This window comes from Mucor mucedo (genome assembly GCF_025094135.1).
Source record: "Mucor mucedo strain NRRL 3635 chromosome Unknown EV154scaffold_27, whole genome shotgun sequence".
Taxonomy (NCBI): Eukaryota; Fungi; Mucoromycota; class Mucoromycetes; order Mucorales; family Mucoraceae; genus Mucor; species Mucor mucedo.
The window spans coordinates 181,109-207,545 of NW_026252311.1; the positions used below are offsets into that span (position 1 = coordinate 181,109).

At 36.6% G+C, this 26,437-nt stretch overlaps 7 protein-coding genes across 7 annotated transcripts; 2 read left to right on the forward strand and 5 right to left on the reverse strand.

The window, feature by feature from the left end:
• Nucleotides 1–214: 214 nt before the first annotated feature.
• Nucleotides 215–744, reverse strand: EV154DRAFT_550140 (uncharacterized protein). Its single transcript, XM_051604909.1, has one exon. It carries the CDS (start codon nt 697–699, stop codon nt 334–336), a length of 366 nt encoding a protein of 121 aa, XP_051459590.1. The 5' UTR covers nt 700–744; the 3' UTR covers nt 215–333.
• EV154DRAFT_502697 (uncharacterized protein) lies at nt 745–2,714 on the reverse strand. The gene is made up of 2 exons (XM_051600825.1): nt 1,892–2,714; nt 745–1,792 (listed from the first exon to the last, which is right to left on the reverse strand). The coding sequence occupies exons 1-2, from the start codon at nt 2,490–2,492 to the stop codon at nt 960–962; spliced, it is 1,434 nt and encodes a 477-aa protein (XP_051459591.1). The 5' UTR covers nt 2,493–2,714; the 3' UTR covers nt 745–959.
• A 43-nt stretch (nt 2,715–2,757) lies between these two features.
• On the forward strand, nt 2,758–4,922 carry EV154DRAFT_502701 (uncharacterized protein). The gene is made up of 6 exons (XM_051600826.1): nt 2,758–2,939; nt 3,021–3,109; nt 3,190–3,625; nt 3,708–4,026; nt 4,116–4,284; nt 4,362–4,922. Exons 1-6 carry the CDS (start codon nt 2,899–2,901, stop codon nt 4,799–4,801), a joined length of 1,494 nt encoding a protein of 497 aa, XP_051459592.1. The 5' UTR covers nt 2,758–2,898; the 3' UTR covers nt 4,802–4,922.
• Nucleotides 4,923–10,542: 5,620 nt separating this feature from the next.
• On the reverse strand, nt 10,543–13,453 carry EV154DRAFT_440332 (CBF/Mak21 family-domain-containing protein). The gene is made up of 7 exons (XM_051596921.1): nt 13,217–13,453; nt 12,989–13,131; nt 12,090–12,925; nt 11,539–12,026; nt 10,936–11,478; nt 10,744–10,875; nt 10,543–10,691 (listed from the first exon to the last, which is right to left on the reverse strand). The coding sequence occupies exons 1-7, from the start codon at nt 13,343–13,345 to the stop codon at nt 10,635–10,637; spliced, it is 2,328 nt and encodes a 775-aa protein (XP_051459593.1). The 5' UTR covers nt 13,346–13,453; the 3' UTR covers nt 10,543–10,634.
• Nucleotides 13,366–14,650, reverse strand: EV154DRAFT_160134 (uncharacterized protein). The gene has a single exon (XM_051594152.1). The coding sequence runs from the start codon at nt 14,552–14,554 to the stop codon at nt 13,796–13,798; it is 759 nt and encodes a 252-aa protein (XP_051459594.1). The 5' UTR covers nt 14,555–14,650; the 3' UTR covers nt 13,366–13,795.
• An 85-nt stretch (nt 14,651–14,735) lies between these two features.
• Nucleotides 14,736–20,027, reverse strand: EV154DRAFT_561636 (TRAPP II complex; the record flags this gene model as incomplete). The annotated part of the gene is made up of 16 exons (XM_051605686.1): nt 14,736–14,897; nt 14,972–15,093; nt 15,174–15,568; nt 15,630–16,139; nt 16,220–16,498; nt 16,577–16,700; nt 16,796–16,830; nt 16,902–17,129; nt 17,201–17,298; nt 17,374–18,588; nt 18,671–18,788; nt 18,917–19,233; nt 19,309–19,476; nt 19,531–19,614; nt 19,678–19,793; nt 19,862–20,027. The coding sequence occupies 16 exons, from the start codon at nt 20,025–20,027 to the stop codon at nt 14,736–14,738; spliced, it is 4,137 nt and encodes a 1,378-aa protein (XP_051459595.1).
• A 3,759-nt stretch (nt 20,028–23,786) lies between these two features.
• Nucleotides 23,787–26,035, forward strand: EV154DRAFT_601086 (Dfp1/Him1, central region-domain-containing protein). The gene is made up of 6 exons (XM_051607210.1): nt 23,787–24,191; nt 24,258–24,355; nt 24,414–24,435; nt 24,501–24,579; nt 24,640–25,574; nt 25,630–26,035. Exons 1-6 carry the CDS (start codon nt 23,850–23,852, stop codon nt 25,930–25,932), a joined length of 1,779 nt encoding a protein of 592 aa, XP_051459596.1. The 5' UTR covers nt 23,787–23,849; the 3' UTR covers nt 25,933–26,035.
• Nucleotides 26,036–26,437: the final 402 nt, after the last annotated feature.

Sequence of the window (26,437 nt, forward strand, 5' to 3'; positions counted from 1 at the left end):
CGTACAAAAAAAAGTTCAATGGGAAACTCTAAATAACGGAGGCTTCGGACAAAAATTGCTCATTTTTTTTTCTACCGGTTAATACAAGAAAATCAACTTTTTTTTTTTTTTTTTTTTTTTTTTGATTTGTTTGTTTATGGGCGGTGTACCACTTAATATTTAGAGTTTTAAACGATTTCAAAAAAAAAAAAAAAGAGTTTTATGCGGAAATAGATAATTTTAAATATATATATATTTATTTTGATAGAAGAAAAAAAAATCATATACAACAGTTACTTACAGAAGGAGAGCGGATATGGGGGGTATTTATGAGAGAGATGCAAAAATAAAGGGTTATTTAAATGAGGAGCCGTACGACATGGATCTTCTTCTAGCACCTTCAAAAGCATTTTGAAGTGATAGCGCAGTGGGCATAAAAAACCCATTATTCGTAGGTACAGAGCTAGATAAATCACTGTCCATCATGACAGAGTCGGTGGGAGAACTGGCCTGTGATGAAGATGACAAGAATCGAAAGGAGGTGTTGATAAACGGCTGTGATCCACCACTACCACCACCACCAGCGGCAGCAGCAGCAGCAGTAGACATCTGCGTCGTATCTGACATACGTCGATGATGGAAGGGAGCACAAGCAGATGTATGAGAAGCAAAAGAGTCGGTCTTTTCAAAGGTTCTACCACACTTACAACGGAAAGGCATATTTGTTTATGTAAAAGAGAGTTAAAAAAAAAAGTAAAAAAATGGAAAAGTAAAAAAAAGAAATTAAAAATTAAATAAAATTGGCAGGGATATTTATACATAATGTCTGTAGTGTGTGTAAAAAAGTGTAGTAGTGTGTGTGTGTGTGTATGTAAAAAAAAAAAAAAAAAAAAAAAAAATGGGTGTGTGTGTGTGTGTGTGTTGTGTTGTGTGTGTGTGTGTGTGAATAAAATGGGATTCACCAATCAAAGTTTATTTAGCTACCCAGAGAGAAACTGCCTCTTTAAATTAAGTCTAAATCTTGAGCTAATAGCCTCTAATCTTAATGCACACAAAGTCATCATGTTATCCATTAAATGAACTCCACAAATAGCTCGCTGCAATATTAATTTCGACATTTGACAATCCTGTTTACATTTAGTACATGCTTCCCACTGAGTCTCGATGATGTCATTCTCCAGACAGTACCCAATTGATTTGACTTGATTATCGTCAATTGTGATTGCGCAATAGGTGTCCAAAAATAGCTCCATATTCATCCCTCCTGTTGCCTTGATGGCTTTGGCCATACTCACCATCTTTTTCAAGTCAGAAGGGTTCATTTCATAACTAAGCTTAGTGATAGTCTCCGATTTGTGTATTTGGATGCATAAATCAGACACTTGGACTAATAAAGCATGTGGTGTTCCCTCCACAATGCGCTTATATTGGACCTGTGTAGCAGTCCAACCATTTGCGGAAGAAGACGATGGATTATCACTCATGTCTGGACGAATCATGTTGACGAGTCGGATATCTTGTAATAGCAATAATACCTCGGGATTGCTTCCATCTCCAAATCCAGCTACCGTCTGTTGTGCCGTTAATAATTTATCACTTAATTGCCTAAATACGTAGTACTGTGCATCCTTCAACAGATTCTTTCTGTGCATTTCATCTCTAATATGAATTGTGTAACCGCGGAGATGATTTACAATGTCTGCAAAGATGTCAGGATCTCTGTCAATGTAGATGGGTGGAGAGTTGCCATCCTCTGTATGAGGCGATAGCAACGAGTGCATTAAGGGTCCCGTAAAAAAGTTATGGGTCCCATCTAAAGAGTGAGAGAGTGAGAGATTGAATGAGAGAGAGAGAGAGCGGGTGTCAGTTATTAATTATATATATGTGTGTGTGTGTGTGACCCTATTTATACCTTTTTGGAATAGTGTCCATGGCAGACGAAAGACTCTACCACCAACATTAAGAAACAGATACTCTTGCAACATTTTCTTAAGACGATTTAAGCCAAAATAGTTTGCATCATACAAGAGAGACTGATTCTGAATGTCGTCAATGGGGCGTATGTAGTAACCACGGAGATGACGTACAATCAGCTCAAATACATCTGTATCTCGATCAATATGCATGACTTTACTCGTCTTCTTTTTTCGAAAATACTCGAGGAAAAAATTGGTTGGTCCATCACTCTTGAGCGATTCCCAACTCAGTCGAAAGGGTTTACCACCTACCACAATCGTATACACTGCTTGGTTCGGCGGCTCCATCTTTTTGATGGCCTTGGGTGAAGGTGTATTCACGATAGTCGCATTCGGGCTGTTATCCGTCACAAACATGAAAAAATCTTCGGGAATTCTTGTCCCTGTTCCTGCCGCTGTGGTTGTCTCCCCTTGCCCATTCACCATGGGGAATTCATAATCAAAGTTAAGAAAATCGTTGGCATCCATCGCAGTTGCTGGCTGTTCGTTCGTCTTTTGTCGCTTATGACTAGTACTTTCACTGTAACCAGGATTCATCAGATAGAGAGAGAAAGGAGAGATATATTAATAAGAATAAAGGGAACAACCATACAACAAATGAGGCGTTGCCCAATGTGTGTGTGTATTTCGCAGGTGTAGGTAGGACATTGAAATTATGTTTGAAACTCCGTTTTTTTTTTTTTTTTCCTGTCGCTCTGTGTGTTGTGTGTGTCGCTCTTTTTTTTGCTCTGGTGCTCTTGTAATTTGATCTCTTTGGGGGAAGTGCCAAAAAGCTTTCTAGCAAATTCTATCGCATTAAAAGGGTGACTTTTTTTTTATCTTCTAAAAAATATTTTTTTTTTTTTTTTTTTTTCCTTGTGAATCGGGTAGAAGATAGGAGCAATTATTTCTTTTTTTGTTCATTTTTTTTTTGTTTCTACCACAACTTTTTCCGTAAAAAAATATGTCTGACACTGAAGCACCCATGGAAGTTGATACTCCAATGTAATTTTTTTTTTTTTAAAAAAAAAAAGTTTAATTATTTAACATATACACTAAAAATCTAACCTTGCGCTTCACGTTCAGGACCCCTGAGGAGATTAAGAATCAAGCCAATGAACAATACAAGGCTGGTAATTACGAAGAAGCCGTCAACTTGTACACTCAAGCCATTGGTAAGCATCATGATGATGAAAAAAAAAAAAAGAGGTTTTATTGGCAAGAAAGCAACTAAACCATTTTTTTAAAAAAAAAGATGCTTCACCCAAGACTTCAACGTATTACAACAACCGTGCGGCCGCTTTGGTCATGCAAAAGAAATACAAGGATGCTGCCAACGATTGTCGTACCGCTACGGAATTAGACCCTCAAAACGCAAAAGCCTTCTTACGTGGTGGCAAATGTCACTTGAATTTAGGTCATCTCGAAGAAGCCGGTCGTCAATACACCCGTGCCGCAGAAATCGATCCTAAAATCGCTCAACGTGAATACAATAACTTGCAACACGTTTACAACTATATGGCTCAGGTCAACACCTTTATGTCAAACAATCAATGGGGTCTCGCCCGTAACAGTCTCGACCGTGCTATCGCTTTTGTCGACGCAGATCAATTGCCCGTCAAATGGAGAGTCATGCAAGCCGAATGTGCTTTAGGTGAAAAGAACTACTCTGAAGCCAGTCGCATTGTCAAGTGAGTTATATATATATATATATATTGTTGGGTCCCCACTTTATTCTCTTACTGACCCTTTTTCTCTAAAAAAAAAAAAAAGCTCTTTGGTGCGTATGAACAGCCAGAACCCAGACGCCTTATACCTCAGAGCGCGTGTCTTTTACAGCCAAGGTGAAAACGCAAAGACAGCTGCTCACTGTGTGGAAGCATTGCGTTGTGATCCCGATTTCTCAAAGGCCCGCGCCCTTTTAAAAATGGCTCGTGCCATTGACAGCCAAAAGGAAGCTGGTAACGCTGCCTTTAAAGCCAATCAATTAGAAGAGGCCTATGATGCCTATACTGCTGCTATGGAAATCGATCCAAAGAACGATCATATGAATTCTCGTCTCTATTCCAACCGTGCCGCCGTCTTGCAAAAGGTAAATCACCATCTTTTTTTTTATTTATTACTATTCGTACTGATATCATCGCATTTGTAAAAAAAAAAAAAAAAATTATGAATCTATAGCAAAAGAAGTTTGAAGAAGCTTTGCTTGATTGTGATAAAGCCCTTGAATTAGACAACGAATTTTACAAGGTGTACAGTCGACGTGCCGCTTGTTATATGGAGACGGAGCAATATGAGGAAGCAGTGAGAGATTATAAAAAGTTGACTGAAGTAGACGCATCCAATAGAGGTAAAGAAGAGATAGAGAGAGAGATAATTTTCTATTTGCGTACGCTAATGCTTTTTTTTTTTTTAAATTTATAAAAGAATACCACGGCCTCTTACGTAAGGCAGAACTTGAATTAAAGAAATCACTTCGTAAGGATTACTACAAGGTGTTAAAGTTGGATAAATCAGCCAGTGAGACAGAAATCAAAAAATCCTATCGTAAACTTGCCTTGCAATACCATCCTGATAAGAACGCCGGTGATGCTAAAGCAGAAGCTTCATTTAAGGAAGTGGGTGAAGCTTATGCTATTTTGAGTGATCCCGAAAAGAAGGCACGATTTGATTCGGGTGCTGATTTAGATGGTGGTATGGGTATGGGTGGTGGTGGAGGCTACCCAGGTGGTGTGGATGTCAATGATGTGTTCGCATCCATGTTTGGTCAAGCTGGCGGTTTTGGAGGTGGTGGATTCGGTGGTGGTGGTGGATTCGGCGGTGGAGGACGTCAACATCACAGCCACAGTTCATTCCATTTCGGATAAACAAGAATATCTCTCTCTCTTTCTTTTTTTTATATATGTACATATTATACAAAGAAAAGAATTAAAATTAAACCATTGTACAAAATAATAAAAAATCCTCTTTAGAACCCCTTCCCTCTCCCATTTGTTTTATGTTTAACTGAAAAATAAGCAACTTGATTTTTTATGTCAGTGGGAGGAAATGTTGACATTTGTCATCTCACAAGTGTTTATTCGCATAAAGTATTAAAATTTATTTAATTCACACTAAGATGCCACTTTTTTTTTTTTTTTTTTGAGGATGCAGTTTTCCGTTATATTTTTATGAGGCATTTGTTAGGCAAAATAACTTTAAAATGTTTGTAGTCTTACTGTTTACGTCGTGAATTGTACTTGTTCCTGAAAAATGTCTTTCAATGGGTGGACTTCACACTGAATCGTCTCCTTAAATAGCTTACATATCGCTCTTATTCCTAAAATTTACCAATTTTCTTCTCTGTTTTGCTGAGTAAGAGTCTCTGTTGGTTATGTAAATAGTCTTTATTATTTAGACAAGGTTAGAGTTTATATTTTCAGTGATTTGTCTGGATAAGTCTCGCTGGTTATGACTCTTCTCCTCAATGTCTTTAACATTCTTTCTTATCATTTATGGTCTCTAGGTTCTTAAAAGTATTGTGAGCGTCGCATTATACTTGATCTTAAGGTGTGCTTGTAGGTATCGAATTTCCGTAGTTAATCAAAACCCATAATTTTTATCTAAAGCAAATACATTTAAAAAGGGCCATTAAAAGTTCTAATGAACCCATATCCTGTGTAAAGGGCGGGAGGAGTTTATCTTTAGCAAATACATTATTATTTGCATGAAAAAAAAAAAGGACACTGTTTAAAAAACACTGAGAAATTCAAAATATTCACTTAGGGGGTATTCGCATAAAGTATGAAAATGAATCCAAAATCAACCTTACTCAAATATATTTTAGTTGACCCACTTTTAAATGATACTTTTCAGATGTTTTTTTTAATTTAGTAGCACCGTAATTCGCCTCTAGATATCATTCATTTATTCTTCTGATATGCCAAGACTCAAGGTTGTCAGTGATTTTATATGTCGTATCAGGTAAATTCTAGACAGGCAATAAACTGCCTGTGGAATTTTTCAATGAAGTCATACATTGTAGTTATTGATGTCATCATAGTAAATGAAATTTATGCAATTTAGCAACTCGTAACTAGATAAATCTTACTAATATTAATGGTTGTCACAAACGACAAGTCTGTCTAGGTTGTTACATGGATGTCGAATGTCTTATTTTAAAAGCTAAACCTCAATGACAGACGTTTACATGTTTTTAGAAATAAAAGAATGGGGGGCGGATCACATTTATTATCTAATGTAATTGTGCTTATGAAGATTACGTATTTAATTAACCATATTTAACAGTAATCTATTTCTGTGTTAAAACTCCTTTTCTAGACCGGTCAGCCAGCACAGACCGTCATAAGATGTTGAAATCCCAATTGTAAAATACCTGTTAGTAGTGAGTTATCTAGAACCTTATCGCGTTACTTGACAAATCGAATGCAAGTTCCTTTTTTTATATTTGCTCCTCCCAAAGATGGTTACAAGTGCTTACGCATTCAATCTTTATCAGCAGCAATTAGTTAAGCTCGTCCTACAGTTACATCTGCCCGTGAAGTCCCTCTCGGTCCCCCCAGAAACCTGTATGAGCTATTTTAGGTAGATTTAGACATTCATTGGGCACAAATAGACTGAGTTTTACCCAAAAATATATAATTAAATTGTCTACATCATGCTGTCGTATGATTATTTTCTTTACAAACCAACAACGGCTCACCTTCATATGGGAAAGGTCGTCTTTTTTTTTTTTTTAAAAAAAAAAAGTCTTCAAGAATGACTGTTTGAAAAAGAAAAAAACGTGGTTATTCTCTTATACCCGATAGCCGGGAAACATTTCAATGTAACTAAAACATCAATGTATGTCATTCTTTTAGTAAACTACCTCTCCTCTCTCTCTCTCTTTCTAGCCGAGTCGAAGACATTTGTTTATCATCTGAGAGGTTATAAGATAAAGCCTCGGTTAAAGGGAAAAATACGGCTGCACCTCTTAATTAAAACTTATTGCAGTCATTTCATCATTTAGACCGAACAATCATTTAGTCTATAAGAGGATATAAATTTGGGGGAAATTTTTTTTTTTTTTATCCAGGCAGTTTATTCTAGGGTTACTAGGGTCAATGAAAGACTAGACCACACTGATGGATTAGTGAAGTGGAACACAAAAGTGTAACCCTTCCCCCTTTCTCCCGTTTAATAAAATAACTCACCCGTTTTCTCTCTTGATGGAGACGGCGGAATGAGCAGATCTATGACTTTTTGTGCTTTATTAAAGGTCCACGTTCATGCACTTCCCTTTTTAAGTTTGGATCGGGGGTGTAACGATAGAGATGATGTGTGATCTCATGGTAACCGGTCCCCCACCGCTTGAAAACAAGCATCACTTAACAGACAAAAAAAAAAAAAAAAAAGGTGGTATCGTCCTGTCAAAAAAAAAAGAAAAACCACGAGAGGAACTTGCTGCGGAACAACAACAACAAAAACTTTAAATGAAGGTGTGATTTTTGTTGTTGTTTTTTTTTTGTTTCGGGAACAAATGGGAACTTTGTGCATGCAAAAGAGAAAGTGTCAGTATAGGTTGTCAGATATCCAAGTACTTTCATTAATGAATGTATCAAAGGGACAAGAAGAGTGATACTTGTTGCATGTTAAGTGTCCTCAAAGATAAAAAAAAAAAAAGGATGCTTCAACAGTTGATGCGGTCGGATGATCTTGTTTGAATCAATCCAGGGGTACTCTTATTCAGCAACCCAACCCTCCATTAGTAAAGTGATCCGTTTGCTCACTCTACTAGCGGAATGCCATCCTCAAAGGGAAACAGGCCATTTCATTTGTTTTAAAAATAATAATACATATTGCTATACAAACGTGTCTTTTTTCCCTACCCCCAAGTTGTACACTGTATCCAGGACTAAGAAACGTGTCAAATTGAATAGATATTGTGTAACGTTTATTGTCATAAAATTTTAACTTTTTGGAAAATCATCTCACTATGACATTGGAAGTAGATCGATACGTGAGTCTAGTTCATTTACACTGTTTGACTCTTTTTTTTTTTGATGTTCACTAGGTGAGTAGAAACAGAAAAAAAAAAGGGTTCTTTGTTGTCACTATTCTCAATATCTGCATAAATTTTTTAATTAGATATTAAAACTGCTGTTTCCCATTTGCAGTAAAAAATAGACTTTTTATAGAGAAGCTGAGATTGGTTAGATTGGGCGATACAAAAAAAAAAAAAAAAAAAAAAAAATAGAGTTTTTTGGTGTGTGTGGGGAGATTACTGCTTATATTAAAAAAAGACGAATTAAAAAGTATTAGTTATATTAAAATAAGAAAGTAGCTGACTATTTGAATTTACACCAACGAATTTGTAAATCATTACAAATAAAATTGTAATGATCATTTCTAAGCAATTTATTTATTTGCAAAAAAAAAAAAAAAGTGTCTGCCCACCTTCCGTGTGTGACTCTACATAGACTGGATCCCACAATAGTAAATAAAAGAATTATTTTACGACACAGGGATGACTGTAACTCTCTCTTTTTTTTTGATGTCAAGCATTGAAAGATGGGAGGGAGTTAGGACAGATAAGGGACGGGGGGTGACTTTTTTACTATATAGCGATTAGTTTTGTAATTTATTTTGTACAGGTAAGAATAATAATTTGTTCATTGTGTTATCAATGACAAGATTTTTAATCAGGTGTTACTGGTACACATGTGTTTTGGCTCACGGCGCTAAAAAAAAAAAAAAAAAAAAAAAAAAAAAAAAAAAAAAAAAAAAAAAAAAAAAAGTCTCGGTTGAAACATGTATTGGTTGTTTCTGGGTTACATTGTCTATTTTACTTTCTGGCATCAGCCCCTCCTCCACACTCTATTTCTGCATATACTATTTAAAATTTTATTGGTGGACGGAGAGACGGTATTCACCAATACATGTATCTCTCTATACATGAATTGAGTACAGTTGTGGCTCACAAGTAGATCATGGGTGTGTGTGCGTTGTTTCTTGTTATTTGCCGGTACAGAAGAGAGAGAGAGAGAGGTATTGTTGACGTTACTTGTAACGAATGATTAATTTGGGCCTCTAATTAGTAACCACAGGAAAACTCCGCCATAAAAAAATAATAATTGGGCCACTTGTCCATTGGCACGTGAAATACATAAATCTGCAGTAAAGAAAACATCATTTGTACCTTAATTTATGTGACACGATTTGACTTTTCTATTAAATTTGAGCCAAAAAAAAAAAAAATTATTATTTTACTCATTCTTTCTTTTAATCTTTTTTTTTTAAAAAAATAACAATAATAATTATGCTTTCATCTCTCTATTCACATATTAAATCACTCCGTTCTTCGCATACACAAGAACCACTTGTGAATAATGCATGTCTCTGTCTCATTTGTGGCTCACGTGTGCATCAAACAAGGGTAAATATGGCATTCACTCTTTTTTGTGTGTGTGGTCATTGTCTAACTCTTATCATTTAGAACTGTCCTGTCTCTCCAAGAAATTAAAGAAGATCTCTAAGGAACAAAAAAAAAAAAAAAAAAAAAAAAAACTTCATATACCCCCAACGCGACTTTGCTACCCCCCCCTTTTTTTTTCTCTCTCTTCCCCACTTTTTACTTTAGACACTGCTGTTTCCCCACACTTTATAACAAAAATCATATAATAATAACAATAAAAAATACAATTATATTCACTTTCTTTCTCAGGGTTTTTTTTTTTTTTAATTCTTCCACTCCATAGTTTAATTACTGAATATGGAAGTTGAGCAGAATTTAAGCTTTTTACAACGTGCCTGCTATAATAATCAGCTCCGCCCTTTCCGGTTGCCATCATCATCATTACCAATCCTCATTTATGGACGGCAATATTTGACAAAATATGCTGTTGTGTGATCCCACTTTTTTTTTTGGTAGAATGACATAAATGGTCTAGTCGCTGTGTAACCCTCTTTCTTTCTCTTTTTTTTTTTATCTCTTATCCTCTTTTTTTTTTTTCTGCGCCCACTTCTTTTTGGTCCTTCCTCTCACTTACATGTGAAATATAAGATAAAGGGATTCTATTTTTTTTTGATACTCCACGTGTAATAAGCCGATGCTGGATCTTTTTTATTTTTTACTCTCTTTTTTCGCTTTTATTGTGATACGTTACTTTTTGATGGTTTTTTCATTTTCCGCGGGAGGAGGAAGTTGGGGGGGGGGGAGATGTTCCCCGCAACTTTACCCGACGCCTCTTTTTTTATGTGAGAAAAAAAAAGTGTAAGAAAAGGGGGGGGGGAAATAAAGGGCTAAAGTAGGTAAGTAGGGGGAGGAATACAAACTATCTTCTGATAGTAATCATCCCATCTTTTTTTGTACACAATTTCATATGCTGTATAAACATTGTTATCTAACGGGAAATCTCAATAATAATAAAAAAAGCCCCCCTTCTCTTCTTTTGTTATTGTTGGTGTCACATTCTTTAAATGTCATGTCACTTGTATATTAAAAAAACCTGATTAGTTAAAAAAGAAATGGGGGAGGGACCGTAGCACAAAAAAAGGGATTCACATGCTGGTAAATAATATAAGGTCGTCATCTCTTTTTAGGTGTCAGCATCGATCACAATCCATTACTCTTTATGTTTAACTTGGTTCCCCCCCTTTATCCGATATCAACCGTACTTTTTTCTGTAGTCTCCCCTATTTTTTTATTTATTTATTTATTATCTAATTACCCTTTTGTAAGGCTTTGGCAATGGCTCTCACATTGGGATCGTAATGATTCTATCATTTATGTTAGTTTCAATCATACACACTAATTATTTCTTGTTTTTACCTGGTAGAGGAAAAGCTCATATAAACTTGTACCAAAGGGATTACAAAGTTCGGGATCTTGTAATAATGGTGCATAGATACCACTGGACGCTCTATCTTCCGACTGCAAAAGTGCATCTAAACGGTGGTCTTTCTATAGGTCATAAAAAACAGTGTGAGCATATATATCGATTCACCTATAATTCCTATTTACCTGTACAAGTCTATCAACTAAAGCCAAACATTGTAATACAGTCTTGTTAGGCATATTTAGTGCAACCAAGGCAAATCTCTTGGTAAAAGCAGCTAATCGATTCACAGGAATTTGGCGTTTCTTTAAAAACATCAATTCAAGACCCTTGATCAACATTTCACTCTCGGTCTGCTTTTGAGAATCAGGTTTCTCTTCAATCTTGGTATGAAAGGTGGCCTTAAAAAGGATATTGTAAATTTCAGTGTAGAAATCCTTCAAGTCATAATTAAAAGCTTCTCCTTGTCCAGACAATAATTCAAAGGCTGTAATAATACAAAGTAATCGCTTACGTGTACCAGAACTCGTACGAGAGATATCATTGGAATCTTCAAAGGAGTGCATCACATCACGAAGTGCGTTTAAGAGATCATCAAAGAAATCAACACTGATTAAATGTGCAAATCGAGAAAGTCCTTCTAATACGGCTGGTAAAAGAGGTGATGAAGTTTGTTTCTTTAAGATTCTGAAATAGAACGCAAAGATCAATTTTAAAGTTTCCGTGTGCTACACAACAAAATTAATGTCACATAAAAGAGATTTTCCTTTGGCATATGACACACTTACGTTTTTATCCTTTTCTTCTTTGCTAACAACCGCTTCAGCTTCTTGAAACTCCTTCTCAATCTCCTTGGTTTCCTTCATAGTCTTTCTGGCCTTTTTGGTCATGAAAGGCTTGTGGTTATTCTTTCGCTTTTGTCCAACCTCTTCATTGTTTGAGGCAGAATAATTATGAGCCATCTCATCCTTGAGACGGAGATGCAAGAACACGTTAATGACATTTTCATTAATGGCATAACCCTTAGACTTGACCATGCGAATAATCATCTTGACCGCATCCAACGAAGATCGACCAGACACATCATTTTCAAAAATCGTAATTAAAGTCTCGCTACATAATTGCGCTGCTTCGTTCCACTTGATCGTACTCATACGTGTCACAACAGCAACCATAATCTCTAAACGGAAATTAAAATGTGTCTTGGCAATCAACAGTTCACATAAACAACGTGTAGCCACAAACGCCAATGAAGCATCTTCCTCTGTCTTTTTTCCTATATTTTTTGTTTTGTTTAATCATCTATAAAAAAAAGTATTCATATGGAATATATACTTACTAGATAACAGCATGTTCAAATCCTTCAAATACAATTCATAATTAGCAAGCAAGGACTTTTCATATTCTCGCATCTTTTTAATATCTCTCGAGACTTGAACTTCCTCTTCTACAGCAGTCAAGGGACGAATACGATAGCCAGGAATGATATCCTTGTAAACAGCCAATTGAGTGAGTAAAGCCAATTTCTTGACAGTGACATTACGATCTCTGTAGATGGAACGAAGAGTTCTCAATTGACCCACATATTCCTCAGGATCACCTTGAAGATTACCAGCAATCAAGGCTAATTCTTCCTTCTTCTTTAAAAGATACTCCTTTTTGCTTAATCTAGGTTGTTCTTCCTCTTCTTCCACTTTTTCTTCTACTTTTTCAACAACAGGTACAACCTCCTTTTCGACTTCTTCTTCATCAGAGGAATCACCTTCTTGAGGTTCAGCCATTTGATGAAGTTTACCACCAGGCAACTTGATAGGTAACTTTGTGTGATAGTCTTTACGACTCCATTCACTGGCAATCTTTCTTGGCTTACTCTCATAATCCATTTCTTCGTCAGATTCGTTGGCTTGTTTAGCGGCCTTCTTTTTCTTGGGGTTGGGTTTCTTTTCCTCTGACATGGCTAATAATTGGTCCATGTCATCGTCGTCTAAATCGTCTTCATCGCTAATCTCGGGTACCATTAACAATTCACTGTCACTTAATTCCTCAAACTGATCCAATTCATCGTCCGAGTTAAATACTTCGTCTTCAGAGGCAGAAGAGTCCAAACCTTCCTTTTCTTCTTCCTTTTTAGCAATGGGTTTTTTCACAGCCACCTTTTTCTTTTTAATGACGTTTCTAAAAGATATAAGGGCTTTATTAGGGTACATATAAAAGAAGGGTGCTTATGTAATATCATACCTGGTGATTTCCTTGCTGTCCATACCTGTCAAAAAGGAAAGTGAAGCCTTATTTTCAGCAAAGAATTCCATATCCTCATCAGAAATAGCCATGTCATTATCGTTCTCTGGTACTTCCACATATTCAGGTATCTTTTCCTTTTCCTATTTAAAAAAAAAAAAAAAAAAAAAAAAAGTTTTGAGATCTAAGTAATTTTTATGAAAACTTTTTTCTTCTTCTAATGTTTACCTTTTGCTCCTTGGTTTTCTTGGGTTTATTATCTACAGGTGTTGTTTGCTTCTTACCCTTGGAAGCCTTGGAAGGTCCCTTAGGGGCAACTTTATTACTGGTACGTTGAATACTCTTCTTGGGAGGCATGGTAAGGTTTAATAAAAAAAAAAAAAGGGAAAGTTTTTACCTTTTGATCCCGCTTTTGGGCTGAGATCGCTTTTAAAAAAGGGACTGTCTTTTTTTTTTTTTTTTTTTCTTTTTGAGCTGTAGTAGTAGTAGTGTGTGACCTTTGAAAGAGAGCGAGAGAGAGAGAGAGAGAGAGAGAGAGCAATCACACTGGGCTGTTTTTTTTCCTGTTGCACCCCCTCTTGTCTACTGCAGGTGTCAAAAGCTGATAATAGAGTATAAAAGAACGAGTCACTACAGGAAAATTACTTTTTTGGTGTGCAAGCACATGGGATGAAACATGCTTTTATATAAAATGTCAAACATTTTGACATTTTAAGATGTAGCCTTCTTTTTTATTATTAGTAGTAGTGCTTATTAGTAGTAGAGAAAGGGTGTGTGTGTGTGTGTGGGGGGGGGGGGTATGTCAGTTTAAAAGAGAGTGGTGGCTAGATAAGCACTGACGTCTGATTTTAACGAGGCAGTGTATTCATAATAAGTCGAATGATCGACTTGAGAATGTAATTTGTTTTTAGGTTTCGGAAAGACACTCATATCAGCTGAATTCATCCAGTCGCACTTGGTTACGCCTTGTTCATTTCGATTGGCACAGATAAAATTGGTAATGATTTTGTTGGGTTGATCGATAGAGGTCCGTTCGAGGTATTTTAGTAGTGTATCTTGCTGTTTCTTGATGACCTGTTGTTCATGAACCATCTTTATGGGTTTTCGACAAAAGCAAGTAGGTAAACCCACAGGAACAGATGGATAATCATTGTGAACTTTAAACAAGGCACAGTAGGTGAAATTAAATAAGGGACAGGCTCTTAATTCAACAAGACGTGAACAAATCATATAACCTTGTAAAAGTTGTTCATACAATCGCAACCAGGCAATTTCATGCACATGAAACCCACAAACAAAACGTGGATTGAAAAATGGTTTTGTCTCGTCGTAGCTGGCACATTCTAAAATAGCTCCATATTCCAACGTATAATATCGTGATACAGGTCGTTTACAGAAACAGGTCAGTGTCTCGAAATAAGACACTAGATCACTTTCTTCCACTCTAAAATGGGTTCCCTCACACTGCTTTTGATGTCGGTGGTCCTTGACTTTCACTGCTTCTCTATCCGTCCTTTCTGTCAGTCCTTTTAAAATATATTCAGTCGTCAAATCCAATTTGGTCATCTATTACTCTCTCTCTCTCTCTTTTTCTTCTTCTTTTAGTGAGGTTTTTTTAAGAAGAGAGAAAAAGAAGAAGAAATAAAAAAAAAACAGTAACGAGTAAGTTTTTAAAAGGAAAAAAAAAAGAAAAAATCTTATTCAGAGTCAGATTGTGTAGCATGCCAAACATATTTATCAGTTTTTTCTAAATCGTTTTTAATTCTGTCACATCTACTACAGCCCATTCATGATCATAATAAATATGGCGTGTATGTACATCTTCTGCATGATACAAGAGCTCAAATTGTCCACGAGATAGAAAGAAGATTGGAAACGAGTGTGATATGCTTCCTACCCAAGGTGCAATCTAAATAAAATTCAATCAGTGTTAATTCGTTCAATTTCATTGTTTCCTTGTTTATTTATATCTTTTTTTTTTACCTCAGGCAAGATCACTTGTTGTACTCCTTCCATCAATAGCTTATCTGATAAATCATATTCCTTTACTCCATCATTATAACTTTGCACAGGTTGAATACGTAGTATTAGCTTAATAGGATGAGCTACAAAAAAAAAAAGATGGATATAGGGTATTAGACCAGACAAATTAAAGTAAAAAAACTCCTCCCCCACAAAACTTTACGAAATCGGTTCCTGATGGACACTGTCATCACCACATAATCATTACAAACACACGAAAATCTTCGATGACTTAATTTCTGTACACTATCTCCCTTCATCTCCACCATAAATTCCACGTCCTCCTTCTTCAAGATCCCCAGCTGAAGACTTGTTAATCGTAACGACGGTCGAAGGTTTAATATACCGCATCGCTGTGTCAGTCTGCATTTCCAATTGGCTTTGATTCGCTGTAGTAGCTCCTCGCGGTACCAAAACATTTGAAGTCGCGCCTTTTGTTGCTCCTCCGAGATCTTTGGCCCTTGCGATACCACAAATTGTTTATTGGGATCGAACGAGGGGATCTCTTGCTGGCACACATTCGCAGGTAGAAACAACCGTTTCAATGGTAGAACAATTCTTATTTTTATAAATAAAGTGTTAAACAGTCTTCCACCTTTTTTTTTTCTTCTTTTTTTACCTCGAAGTGGTTCCCGGTAAAACCGTGATGCGAGACTCAAGATCCCCGCCACCACCGCCACCACCACCGCTGCTGTCGCTGGCATCCTCTGTCTTGTTATCAATCTCGAAATGAATATCAAAGGGCACAGTCCATATATTTCGAACATCCAGTGTTACAAGACAATACTCGTTACGTTCTTGATTTTCCAATCCGACGTTTTTCGTGACCAGTAACAAGTCCTCCACAGGCTGGCTTTGCATCAGTGAGGAGATGTCTCCTTGCTGGTGAATGTTCTTTAATGCATGCTCCAGTACATCGTTTGGTGCGGGTGTACTATGGCGTAGATAGACAACGTCCGGATTAAACGGCTCGAGGTTACGGTAAACAGAAATCATGACGTTTAAATACAGTTGTCGTGTATAAAACATGGCAGCCAATATTTCGTCTGGTTTCGAACTTGGAATTTCTTTGACTTCAGATACAGCTCTGTCTAAATACCCGTAATCTACCTGGATGGTTCCATCATGGCTTTATAAGAAAAAGAATTATTCCAGTTTTAGCATCCTCCCTCCCCCTTTTTTTGTTTTGTTTATCTCGTGTGCACTTACCAGTCTCTTTTGCCATAGACATTGACTTGGAGGGTTGTACTTGCTCCCTGTGGCAACCATATTTTTTTCCCAACAAAATCCGTGGATATTGTATCGGAAGTACCTTCCCAGGAAAAGACACGTGTACCCTTGGTGTGTAGCTCGATTTCATACTGGTCTTCAGTGGGAAGTTCAGGATTGATGGCTTGAGGATGTGAGGTAGTTGAATCTGTAAATGACAGTGTGATAAAATCGACCGCAATATTTCCGATATTCTCTAGCTCCATGGTAATATGTGTTCTACAGGTAAAAGGAGGGAGATGTTTCTTTTTTTAGTTTCAATTTCCCATAAGTACACACACACACACACACACGTACACCTCGCCTTCGTAAAGCATGACAGCACCATGCATCATGGAAGTGGTCTTTATCTTTAAAAGCGGTTGATCGTCAATCACCGTTAGTTCATAGAATTTCGACACACTGTTTTCACCTGTGGATTCTTTTTTTTTTTTTATATATGTGTACATAAATCGTAGTAGAGAATGAGTGAACATGTTCTTTTTTTTTTTTTTTAGCAGTACGAGATAAAAATACCTTTTTTTCGACTGATTTTCATTGCATCCAGCCCACTAGATAACTCTTTTGTCAATTCAAAAAAATAAGCCTTTTTTTTTTCCCTTTCTTTTCCCGTTCTTTTTACCAGTGCTTGATTTTGATGAAATGCTCATTAATGACATTTTCCGGTGACTTTTTCTCTTGGTGGTCAATTAAAAATTCTTGTTCTGAAAATCCAATGATTTGAATCATACAGCCACGGATGACCAACGTGCCTGTTTCTTCAGGTGTGCCCATTAACTGAATAAAAATGGTGGCATTGGCAGGGATCGTGACAGCAGTTGGTACAGCACTAAATGCCACACCCGATGTACTGATATCATACTTTTGATTTTAGATAAAATGATTTTACACACCATTTTAGACAGAGACAAAAGGGCTTACCTTAGCATGATGTTTTGTAGTTCCAAATCAAATCCAAACGGATTTATTAATGTCACTTTGAACTCGGATATTTCGTCTTTCACTAACACAATTTTATACTAACGCGGGGGGTGAATACATATCTCCACTTAACACAAGTTTTTTTTTTTTTTTTTTTTTTTTTTTTAGCTTACAGTCGTATCGGCTTTTTTGGCAAATGGATTATAAATAAATGGATCTGCATCTTCTGGAGACACGGTGTGTTTATTCGCATTCGCTACGGCTTCGTTCTTTATCGGATGTGAATAAACTGCTTTTCTCGAGATGGGCTTTTTGGCCTCCACACGCGAAACGATATTAACACCCCAATAATTGATTTTACCAGACGCAGGTGTAGACACGCGTTGATGAATACTGTTACTAGCTACTATCCCCTGAATGGTGGTAGCCAATCGTATCTGTTCTGCTTTTGGGATATACGGATACAAGTTTTTGAGCAAAACCGTGGTATAATATAACCGTGACCCATTATCGATCAATGCATCCGAGACAGAGATACACTGCTTTAGAACATCCATTTGAAGTTCGGGCCAACCAAACCTCTTATCTCCCAATGGCAATGTCAATTGCTGTTGAATTTGTTTCTTTTGGGTGGCCTTTTTTAAAACCATATCTTGATCCTCTTGTCGCATCGCTTCCAACGCTCCTCCATCATGTACGTTACGCTCGCCAATCCCATAGATCTCACACATGCGCTTTAAAATCTCCAATACGCCATCATCATGGTTTGTTGGCGATGATTTACCCAGTGTGCGTCGATGTTGCTGGATGAGGAGTGGCAACATGCGATCCACCGTTTCATGCATCAACCAAGCGGATTTTCGATGATACCCTACGGACGAATAAATCAACGCCATCGAACTACAGATATGAATTTGATCGAACAAGGATAACTCATCCATTTGAATCTCCCATATCTTGGTCACCCAATCTGCAATATCGTATCGAGGTATACCACTACGTTTATGTGCTACCAAATCGTGCATCGTCAAAAAGGGACTACCCAACCCTTTCTTTTCGGTTTTTTCTTCTTCCTCCGAGAGAGGATGCAATTGACCGTGTACCAGCAAAGACATGCTGCGGTCGTTCCATCCATCGTTTAAATAAGCTGTGGTTAATACGCGCGCTATCTTTAAACAGGATTCGGCAAACACGAGATCGGGTACGGCGAAATTAGCCGTGGTCGATACACGTGAATAGTAGCTAATGATTTTTGCATAGGTCTCGACAATCACGGTTAAAGTGGATCGAGGGCCCTGAATGGTGGCTGTGGGAGGTGATTGATCTTCTTCGCCTTCGTCTTCTGTAGAGTGGGGATCGGGTATAATAGGACTTCTGGACACGATATGCTAACGAAAAAAAAGGGTAAGTTGTTCTGCTGATGTAAAATGTATATATTCATTTAAAAAGAGAGAGAGAAAGGGAGCATACACCAATATCTTCTTGTAAATACTCTAAAAGAAGGGTAGCACACACCCAACCTTCCATCGCACTTCCTAACCATAAAAAATCAGAAGTAATTTTTGCACTTTCTATCGCTTGGTCATAACTACATTTAAAAAAAGATAGAAAGAGAGAGAGAGAGAGAGAGAGAGAGAGAGATAGAAATAGCAAAAGAAAAAATAAGACATGCAAATCCTTTAGGGTTACAATTAAGAGGAAAAATGTATACTGTACTGATTGACAGCGTCGGGTAATCTTCCGGAGAGTAAATAGAAATCGCCCAATAACTTTCTGATTCGACCGGGAGTTCTTTTCTTTGCTCGAATGGTATCGCCCGTGGATAGATTTGAGTGATGGTATGGATGAGCAGTGGTTTGAATGGATGGTTGTAAAGAAGCTCTTTTCAATAAGCTTGCTGAATTACTGGGAGATACAGAGATGGGAGGTTGAGAAAATCGATTTTGATGTGGAGAAGGTCGACTTCGCGGAGGTAAATGAATGATATTCGGTAATGGTGATTCCAATACTGAAAGATGTTCGATCCGGTTTGCCTTTGAATAATAATTATAAAAAAAAGTTTGTTTGTTGATGTTTTTTTTTTTTTGTTTGTTATGTTTTTTTCTTACCAGCAGAGCAAATTGGTTGAGTATCTCGCTTGCAAAATCACAAATCATGGTACTCATATAAAATGACATATTACCCACATTGGGAATCATAATGAGTCCCTTTGTATCGTCTTCTTGGGTTTCAGTTGGATCAAATGCAAAACATCGTGTCGCCACTGCTGTTGGATACTACAAAGTAAATGGGATTAAAACCATTTCCACAGGCACAATAACAACTCTTACTTTATCGAGGTCCTGCTCAAATTGCTTGTATCCTTCACTCAAGTCCTTGTCTTTCCATTCTTGACAATCCATAATACCAATGACCTTTTAAAAGTAGACATGGTTAGTCAGATTCATCAGTACTTTTTTTTTGTTTCTAATGTTTACACCAAATATGCGACGATGGGGTTGGAAATCTTCAAGTTCGGCATGCTCACGAGTCCAATGCGTAATAAATTGAAAATGCATTTGACCTTCTTGAAATACCTGACTACTGAACATGGCTAAAAAAAAAACAATCATTTTCAATTCAGATTCTTAATTGTTACACATGTTATGCATTTTCTTTTACCACTGGCACCTTTTTTTAAATCAGGAGTAACATCGCCCAGTCGAACGACATGAAAAGTCTTTACTAACTCTACGTATTTATAAAAAGTCGCTTTCTTGATGGGTGAAACAGGTACAAGCAGTACACGCACTCTGCAACTAGAAGTAACATCTAACGCTAAATCCATTAGTTTTTAATAAAAAAGAAAGGGGTAAAAAAAAAAAAAGAAAACGTGCAGAACGCGATTATGTGTGTGTGTGTGTGTGTGTGTGACATCATTCAAATTGCTCAATTTTTTGTTGTTGTTTGTTTGTTTTCCTGAGTGAAAGACGCGTTATTCTTTTAATTACCAAGAAATGTACCAAATATGATGATCCTTTCCAACAGTTGCGTATGCTTCACCTCCAAAAAAAAAAACAAGATTCTAATCGGAATGATCTCTGTGTTTTATAAGGAGGCAGAACACTCAATAAAATGTTGCTTTTTATTCTCATTATAGGATATGCAGCAAAAGAGAGACAGTTGACACATTTGCATGATTGAGTAAATTTAAATCCAGCGAACAAATCAGTGTACAGAAAAAAGAAAAAAGAAGCTGCCCTGCTAAAACCATGGAGTTCCTTTTGAGAGAATTTTTATTCATGACTTAACGTGCTGCCGTAATTCATTGTTCTATTTCATTGCAGCATAATTATCTCTTATTGAGGTGTACAATGAATGTTGTTGCCGTGGAAACTCCGAACTGACAGCTTAGGTCGCCGCTTGTCAAAAAAAAAAAAAAAAAAAAACCACAAAGCTCGCATATTTCAAATTTTTCATTGCCCCTCACTACTTTATAATAACAGGTGTCTATTAAACTAAAAACGTAACCACCCAAGAGAGATCATTGTTACTATGACTAGAAGCAACGAGTACTTTTGTATAGAGTTCTACAGACTGTCTCTAGTTTAATAGGCAACATAATGGATTTAAAAAGCTAAAAGCAGATATTTCTTGTTTTTAATAAGCATCAGAGGGACTGTAACCCCCCTGTGAAATAGAGTGAAAATACTAAGCATCCTATCTTTTCTATAAAAGACGCCTGTTGTTGGGAAACATCTTTTGGGTACCGAGCATTATCATTTAGGCAGACACTCCCATATATTGTTTAGTTGCACACACAACAAAACCCCATGATCAACTTTATGTGATATACCGCTAGCTCACTTCCCGGTACACATTACCCACCCAAAAAAATGAAACCCAAAATTAGTAGTAGTAGTGAATACAACCCACCCCCCAAATATTTGCATTCGATGTCATTGTTTTCATCACTTGCCTTCTTAAACCATACAAGGTTAATCTGGAAGACCCGGTGGGATTACCAAACTATGAGTTTAGTAACTTTTAGGATAGAAAGAGGGGGGCTGAACAGGTCATGCCTTTTTACAAGTTGAATAATGGTCTGATTTATGGTTTGTGACAATGTTTGTAACGTGTATACTATTTTCGTCCACCTTTGGGTAAGTTGCCATCATAAATGCGTGATTCACAAATCCAGTAAACAATATTGGAACGAATGACCTTTCTTTTTTGTTGTTGTTAATCTCGGGAAGAAGAAGAAGAAGAAACAGCTGAGCGAGTTTGTATAAATGATGGCTGTGCAGAAAGAAAAAACAAAAAACAAATTTCCGTAAAAGGACTGCTTGTCAAATGGACATATAAACATGGCGTGGGGTCATCCTTTGTTGCCTCAAGTAACGCCTCATTTTTCTGGTAACGAGGGAAGTTTAGGTAAGCAAGAACGTTTTGTTTGTCAATGTTATGTAATCACGTAGTCCCCCCATCACTAAGGAACCCCATCATATTATTCAAATGAGCCCAAGAATTCTATTTGCAAAAAAAAAAAAAAAAAAATATTCGTAATTAAGGTAACCCCGAATCTGTGCTTTTTTCCATCCTGCCGAGGCTTATTCCTGTACCTCTTTTTTTTAATCAGGTAATAATAAAAGACACTGTGTACAAATAAAACTTTTATAAATTCAGCATTGTAGTATTCTTGGCATGATGACACAAGAAATTAAAAAAAAAAAAAGGTCTTACGGGATAATGAGCCATACTTGTTCCCACAATGTTTCTAGGTCAGTCAGCATACGTTACTCATACGTCTGTGTACAAACTTCATGATGCTATCACTCTTGAGTAACCATACATAAAACCCACATATCTACTGATTTAGTGTAGTAATATTTTCCGTTCAAGAATTACCTGGATCGAGTTGGGTCGTGTATCACCCAAAATAACAGATATTTTTTGTTCCCGCTTCACGGAAATTTATAATTTCTCATTGAACCTCAAAAAAAAATCCCCATCTTATTGTTGATGGGGGGAACAACCCAATGATCCGCATCCGTTCTTGGAGGTTATTACTTAAATTGTCAATTTCCCCAGCATGTAAAATCCATAAAAAGTTTTTTTAAACATTATTTATATCATTCAGGGATATCGCGGTAAAAGAATCTTATAGAACGGGGTAATAAGCAGTGATTATCTTATCAGAAATCACTTGGCGCTGCTGTCTTAATACATGTGCTTATCTCTTCCGTCCTGCAAAAAAAAAAAAATGTAACCTTCATAATTTATTTTAATCGAGAGAAGAATGGGAGCATCGGCGAGGGGGGGGGGGAGGAGGTAAAGCGGTTGGACGGGTGGACAAAAAATGGGCTTCTTAATATCTTGAACACCTAACAAGACATATGACAAAAAACTAGTTCATATCCGGTAGTTAATTTCAACAAAACAAGTATTTTTTGCTTTAAATATCCCTTTAAAAGGTATAGCGTTAGTTTTGCAGTGCTTCCACTGTCAATTAATAATCGGTACTTGGAAAATGTGAGTTGCTCACATGTTTACAACCAAAAAAAAACAGTCTTATAAGTACATGGAACATTTTGTTAGTTTGATAATCCACGATATGTAGAATCTACTAAACACTATTCAATATGTTTATTATTTATTATAGACTTCTTTTGTGTCCAGATGGGTATGTTGGTTCTTGCTATTTGCATTAACAGTTATTTTACATAATTTTGCATGTTGTGTGTGTGGGAATATTGACATGAACATGCTTTATCAAGGAAAGCTTCAACAATAAAGTTGGACCATAATTAAACTATAGATAGTAATATTGCTTTTCGGTTAAACATTAGAAACAAGTCCTGATTTCCCGAGATCATCAAATGCTATATTCTGTCTTGCAAAATAAGAGTTACAAGATAATGTCTGTACATTTTAGCACATAGAATTCAATTGCAGGAGAAAAAGAAGTTCCATGACAGCAATATCATCAAGTTTGTTGCATGAGAGAAAAGCTCACGGGTATGAAATAACAATTCATATCTACTCGAAATAAACTATCTATACATTCATTGCAGTGATACATCACGCATTTTGAATATTAGAACGGTAAAAAGATAGAAACACCACATTGAAATATTCTGACGAATAAGAAAAAAGGTACGCTGTCTGTCTTACATGATAAATTTCAGGTACAGATTCAAAAGATGGCTCCGTATAGGACATGTCTTGGTGAAATAAAGCATGAATTAGTTGCATGGAAAGATGGCCAAATGCTGTTTTCATTATAGATCGAGATTGTAATATCTTATCCCAAATGGTTACTTGTCTTGACACCTCAATGTCTTTACCAAACGTTTCTATTGTTGTACCTTTCTTGCTTTCTTCGGGGAGTATGTAAGGCTCCAAAAAGAAAGAAAGAAAGAGTAGTTGGTTCAGATAAAAGTGTATTCTCTCATGTTTATGTGCTTTATCCATTCTGTCTATGAAGAAGCTGCCGTGTAGTTAGACCGTTGAAGGACAAAAGGATGAGGATTTGTGACGGGCTATTCGTTTTTTTATTATCCCGCACTGATCCATTTTCATATATATATTTTTTTTTATAATTTTCAATTTTTGTTGTTGGTGTGAATAACATATTTTATTGCCACAGTTTATTGGGATATTGATAAACATGTCTTATGCAAAGAATCAGTTAGGCAATATTAGCAACAACACTCTCATTGGCAGTAGCGCTAAACAATGGAGAAAAACCGACGGATTGCAAGCACGTTCTGCAGCACGTGAGTTAGAATTGCAACAAAAATTGAAGCTTCAAGCTGGATTGAAAGACAAGGAGAATAATAACAATAATAATAATAACGAACATGCAGCAAAGTACACCACGACCGTTAATTTATCTGATTCAGAATTAAGTGCCAAAAAGAAAGAATTCACTCATTGTGTTTTTTATTTGGACAACTTGGAAGCAAGTGCTAAGGCTAGTCTTGAAAGAGCCATTGTCTTATTAGGAGCCGTAAGTTTCTAAAGATATCTCTTCTCTTGCACATGGAACAATGTATTGAACCACTTCTTCTTTTAGTCCCAGGAAAAGTTTTTTTCAAACAAGTGTACTCATCTCATTACAACAAAAAGCATACCTATACAGGAAAATATGCTGCAATCACTCTGTGATACAAAGTAAGTATGATTCAAGTTTTATACTCCTATAATTTAGCTGACTGTTTTCTTTATGAAGTGCATCCAAACAAAGAATGAAGGTAATTGACTTTATATGCTTTGATTTCTTTTATCTTACTAACAGAAACCTCCCCCCCCCTCACAGCCTCAACAAGAATTCAAATCAAAAGATGCTATTGTCGATAACGCATTATCATGGGGAATTGTATTATGGAGCTTAGATGGTAAGTAAAAAAACAACAACAAATATTTGAAAATGTATATATTAAACTGTAATAAAATAGTCATGTTGAAAACTGTTGACTATTTTATGAAGGCCTCACCTTTCAAAAATAAAAACAAACAGTTACAGGAAAAGAAGGCATTGGGTAAAGTATTACAAGAAGAGAAATTATTTGGACCTTCTACCGGAGTCAATAGCGAAACACAAGCGAAACGACCTCATTTCGTTGCATACACTGGATATTATCTCACCATCGAGGATGCATCACAAGTGCACCGGCCTGTTATTTCGAGAGAGTATACAAAAGAAATGTTCAAGAAGAAACCCAATGATTACCCATGGCCATTCCTTAAAGTAACGCCTGTAGGAAGATCCCCATTCGGTAAAAGACAGCCACATTCCGCGACAAGTGTAGCTCCTAAAAAGGGAGAAGAAGAGAACGACAAAGCACAGCTAAAATCACCACCACAAACACCTACCAATACATCCACAGCAGCAGCAGCAGCAGCAGCAACAACAACAGCAGCAGTGACAACAGCAACAACAGAAACAACAACAACAACAGCAGCAGCAGCAGCAGCAGCAACAGCGAATATCACACCATGCACTCCCACAACTACTACTGCTTCATATAATATCACAACTCCACCTGCTACACCAGTCACCTTGATGGCCAATCCTGATTCCCAATATAGTTTACGCGCATCCGGATTTCAACAATCATGTACCAACACAAATAATACTCAATCAGCCTCGACTCGGTCCGTGTCGACTATGCAGAACGAGAAAAGAATATTCCCACCAGGCGAAAGTGTCAATCGTTTGGACAAACGTATGGTGGAGAATGTCACTCAAAATGAACATCAAAAGATGCTTAAACAAGTTGTGAAAGCTGAGAAGGAAAATAAAGAAAACCGTGCACGTAAAGAGAAAGAAAAGAAGAAGGATCTTCGTTACTGCGAAAATTGTAACAGTCAATTTGAGAAATTGGAAGATGTAAGTAAACCCCTTATAATAAACTAACTTTTTACTAATATAAAAAAAAAAATAGCATATGAAAGATCCAACACATCAAACATTTATTCGTGATCAAAATAACTTCAAGATCCTGGATGACTTGCTAGAAAAGACACATCGAGTTTATAAAGCTCCTTTACCTGATCACTGGAAGAACCTTGTGGAACCTAGCATTGACGGTAAAAATGTTCGATTTATGTCCGATTTAAAGAGACCACGCCCTGAATCCTCTGAATCTCCAAATAAGATGTCTACAACAAATATTCTCAAAAAACAAAAGACCGCTGAACCACAGCAAAAGAAAGGATGGGGAAAATATCACAACGTGTTCCTTTAAAAAAGTACCCATTGTGTCTGTAAAAAAATAAATAAAAATAACATATAATGTATCACGCTAATAAAAAAGTTCTACTGACACTGAGTTAGTTGTCTTCCGGAAGAAATTAGAAATGTCTAGAACTCTGTATTTTTTTCAAACGTATTTTTGAATTCTACGCGTCAATTGACATGCCATATCGTCTAGACTTTATAGGATGATTGATTTCTGTTTTCCATAAAATCTGCTTCACTGTCATTACAAGCTACTACTGGAACGCAGATATACAACCACCGAGTTTTGATTTGCTTGGGGGGTTTTTTTTTGCATATGTTTCTATTTTAAGCAAAGGCCCAAACATTATAAATGATGAAACAATCAATCAAATCATTCTGACATAAGCTCTTGTTTATCAGCCTATAAATAAAGCTGGTTCACACACTTTACTCTTCCCCCTTTTCTTTTCCTTTAACATACTTCTTTTATCGTATGAAAGTAAGCGATCACGTAAAAAGGTTAGTTGAGT

Coding starts and splice junctions, on each gene's coding strand:
- EV154DRAFT_550140 (XM_051604909.1), bottom strand. CDS start 699: ATGCCTTTCCGTTGTAAGTGTGGTAGAACCTTTGAAAAGACCGACTCT.
- EV154DRAFT_502697 (XM_051600825.1), bottom strand. CDS start 2,492: ATGAATCCTGGTTACAGTGAAAGTACTAGTCATAAGCGACAAAAGACG. Junction 1,793..1,891: donor ATGGACACTATTCCAAAAAG/GTATAAATAGGG, acceptor CTCACTCTTTAG/ATGGGACCCATAACTTTTTT.
- EV154DRAFT_502701 (XM_051600826.1), top strand. CDS start 2,899: ATGTCTGACACTGAAGCACCCATGGAAGTTGATACTCCAAT. Junction 4,027..4,115: donor GTGCCGCCGTCTTGCAAAAG/GTAAATCACCAT, acceptor ATGAATCTATAG/CAAAAGAAGTTTGAAGAAGC. Junction 4,285..4,361: donor AGTAGACGCATCCAATAGAG/GTAAAGAAGAGA, acceptor AATTTATAAAAG/AATACCACGGCCTCTTACGT.
- EV154DRAFT_440332 (XM_051596921.1), bottom strand. CDS start 13,345: ATGCCTCCCAAGAAGAGTATTCAACGTACCAGTAATAAAGTTGCCCCT. Junction 12,926..12,988: donor GACAGCAAGGAAATCACCAG/GTATGATATTAC, acceptor TATATCTTTTAG/AAACGTCATTAAAAAGAAAA. Junction 11,479..11,538: donor AAGAAGAAAAGGATAAAAAC/GTAAGTGTGTCA, acceptor TTTGTTGTGTAG/CACACGGAAACTTTAAAATT.
- EV154DRAFT_160134 (XM_051594152.1), bottom strand. CDS start 14,554: ATGACCAAATTGGATTTGACGACTGAATATATTTTAAAAGGACTGACA.
- EV154DRAFT_601086 (XM_051607210.1), top strand. CDS start 23,850: ATGTCTTATGCAAAGAATCAGTTAGGCAATATTAGCAACAACACTCTC. Junction 24,580..24,639: donor TGTATTATGGAGCTTAGATG/GTAAGTAAAAAA, acceptor GTAATAAAATAG/TCATGTTGAAAACTGTTGAC. Junction 25,575..25,629: donor AATTTGAGAAATTGGAAGAT/GTAAGTAAACCC, acceptor AAAAAAAAATAG/CATATGAAAGATCCAACACA.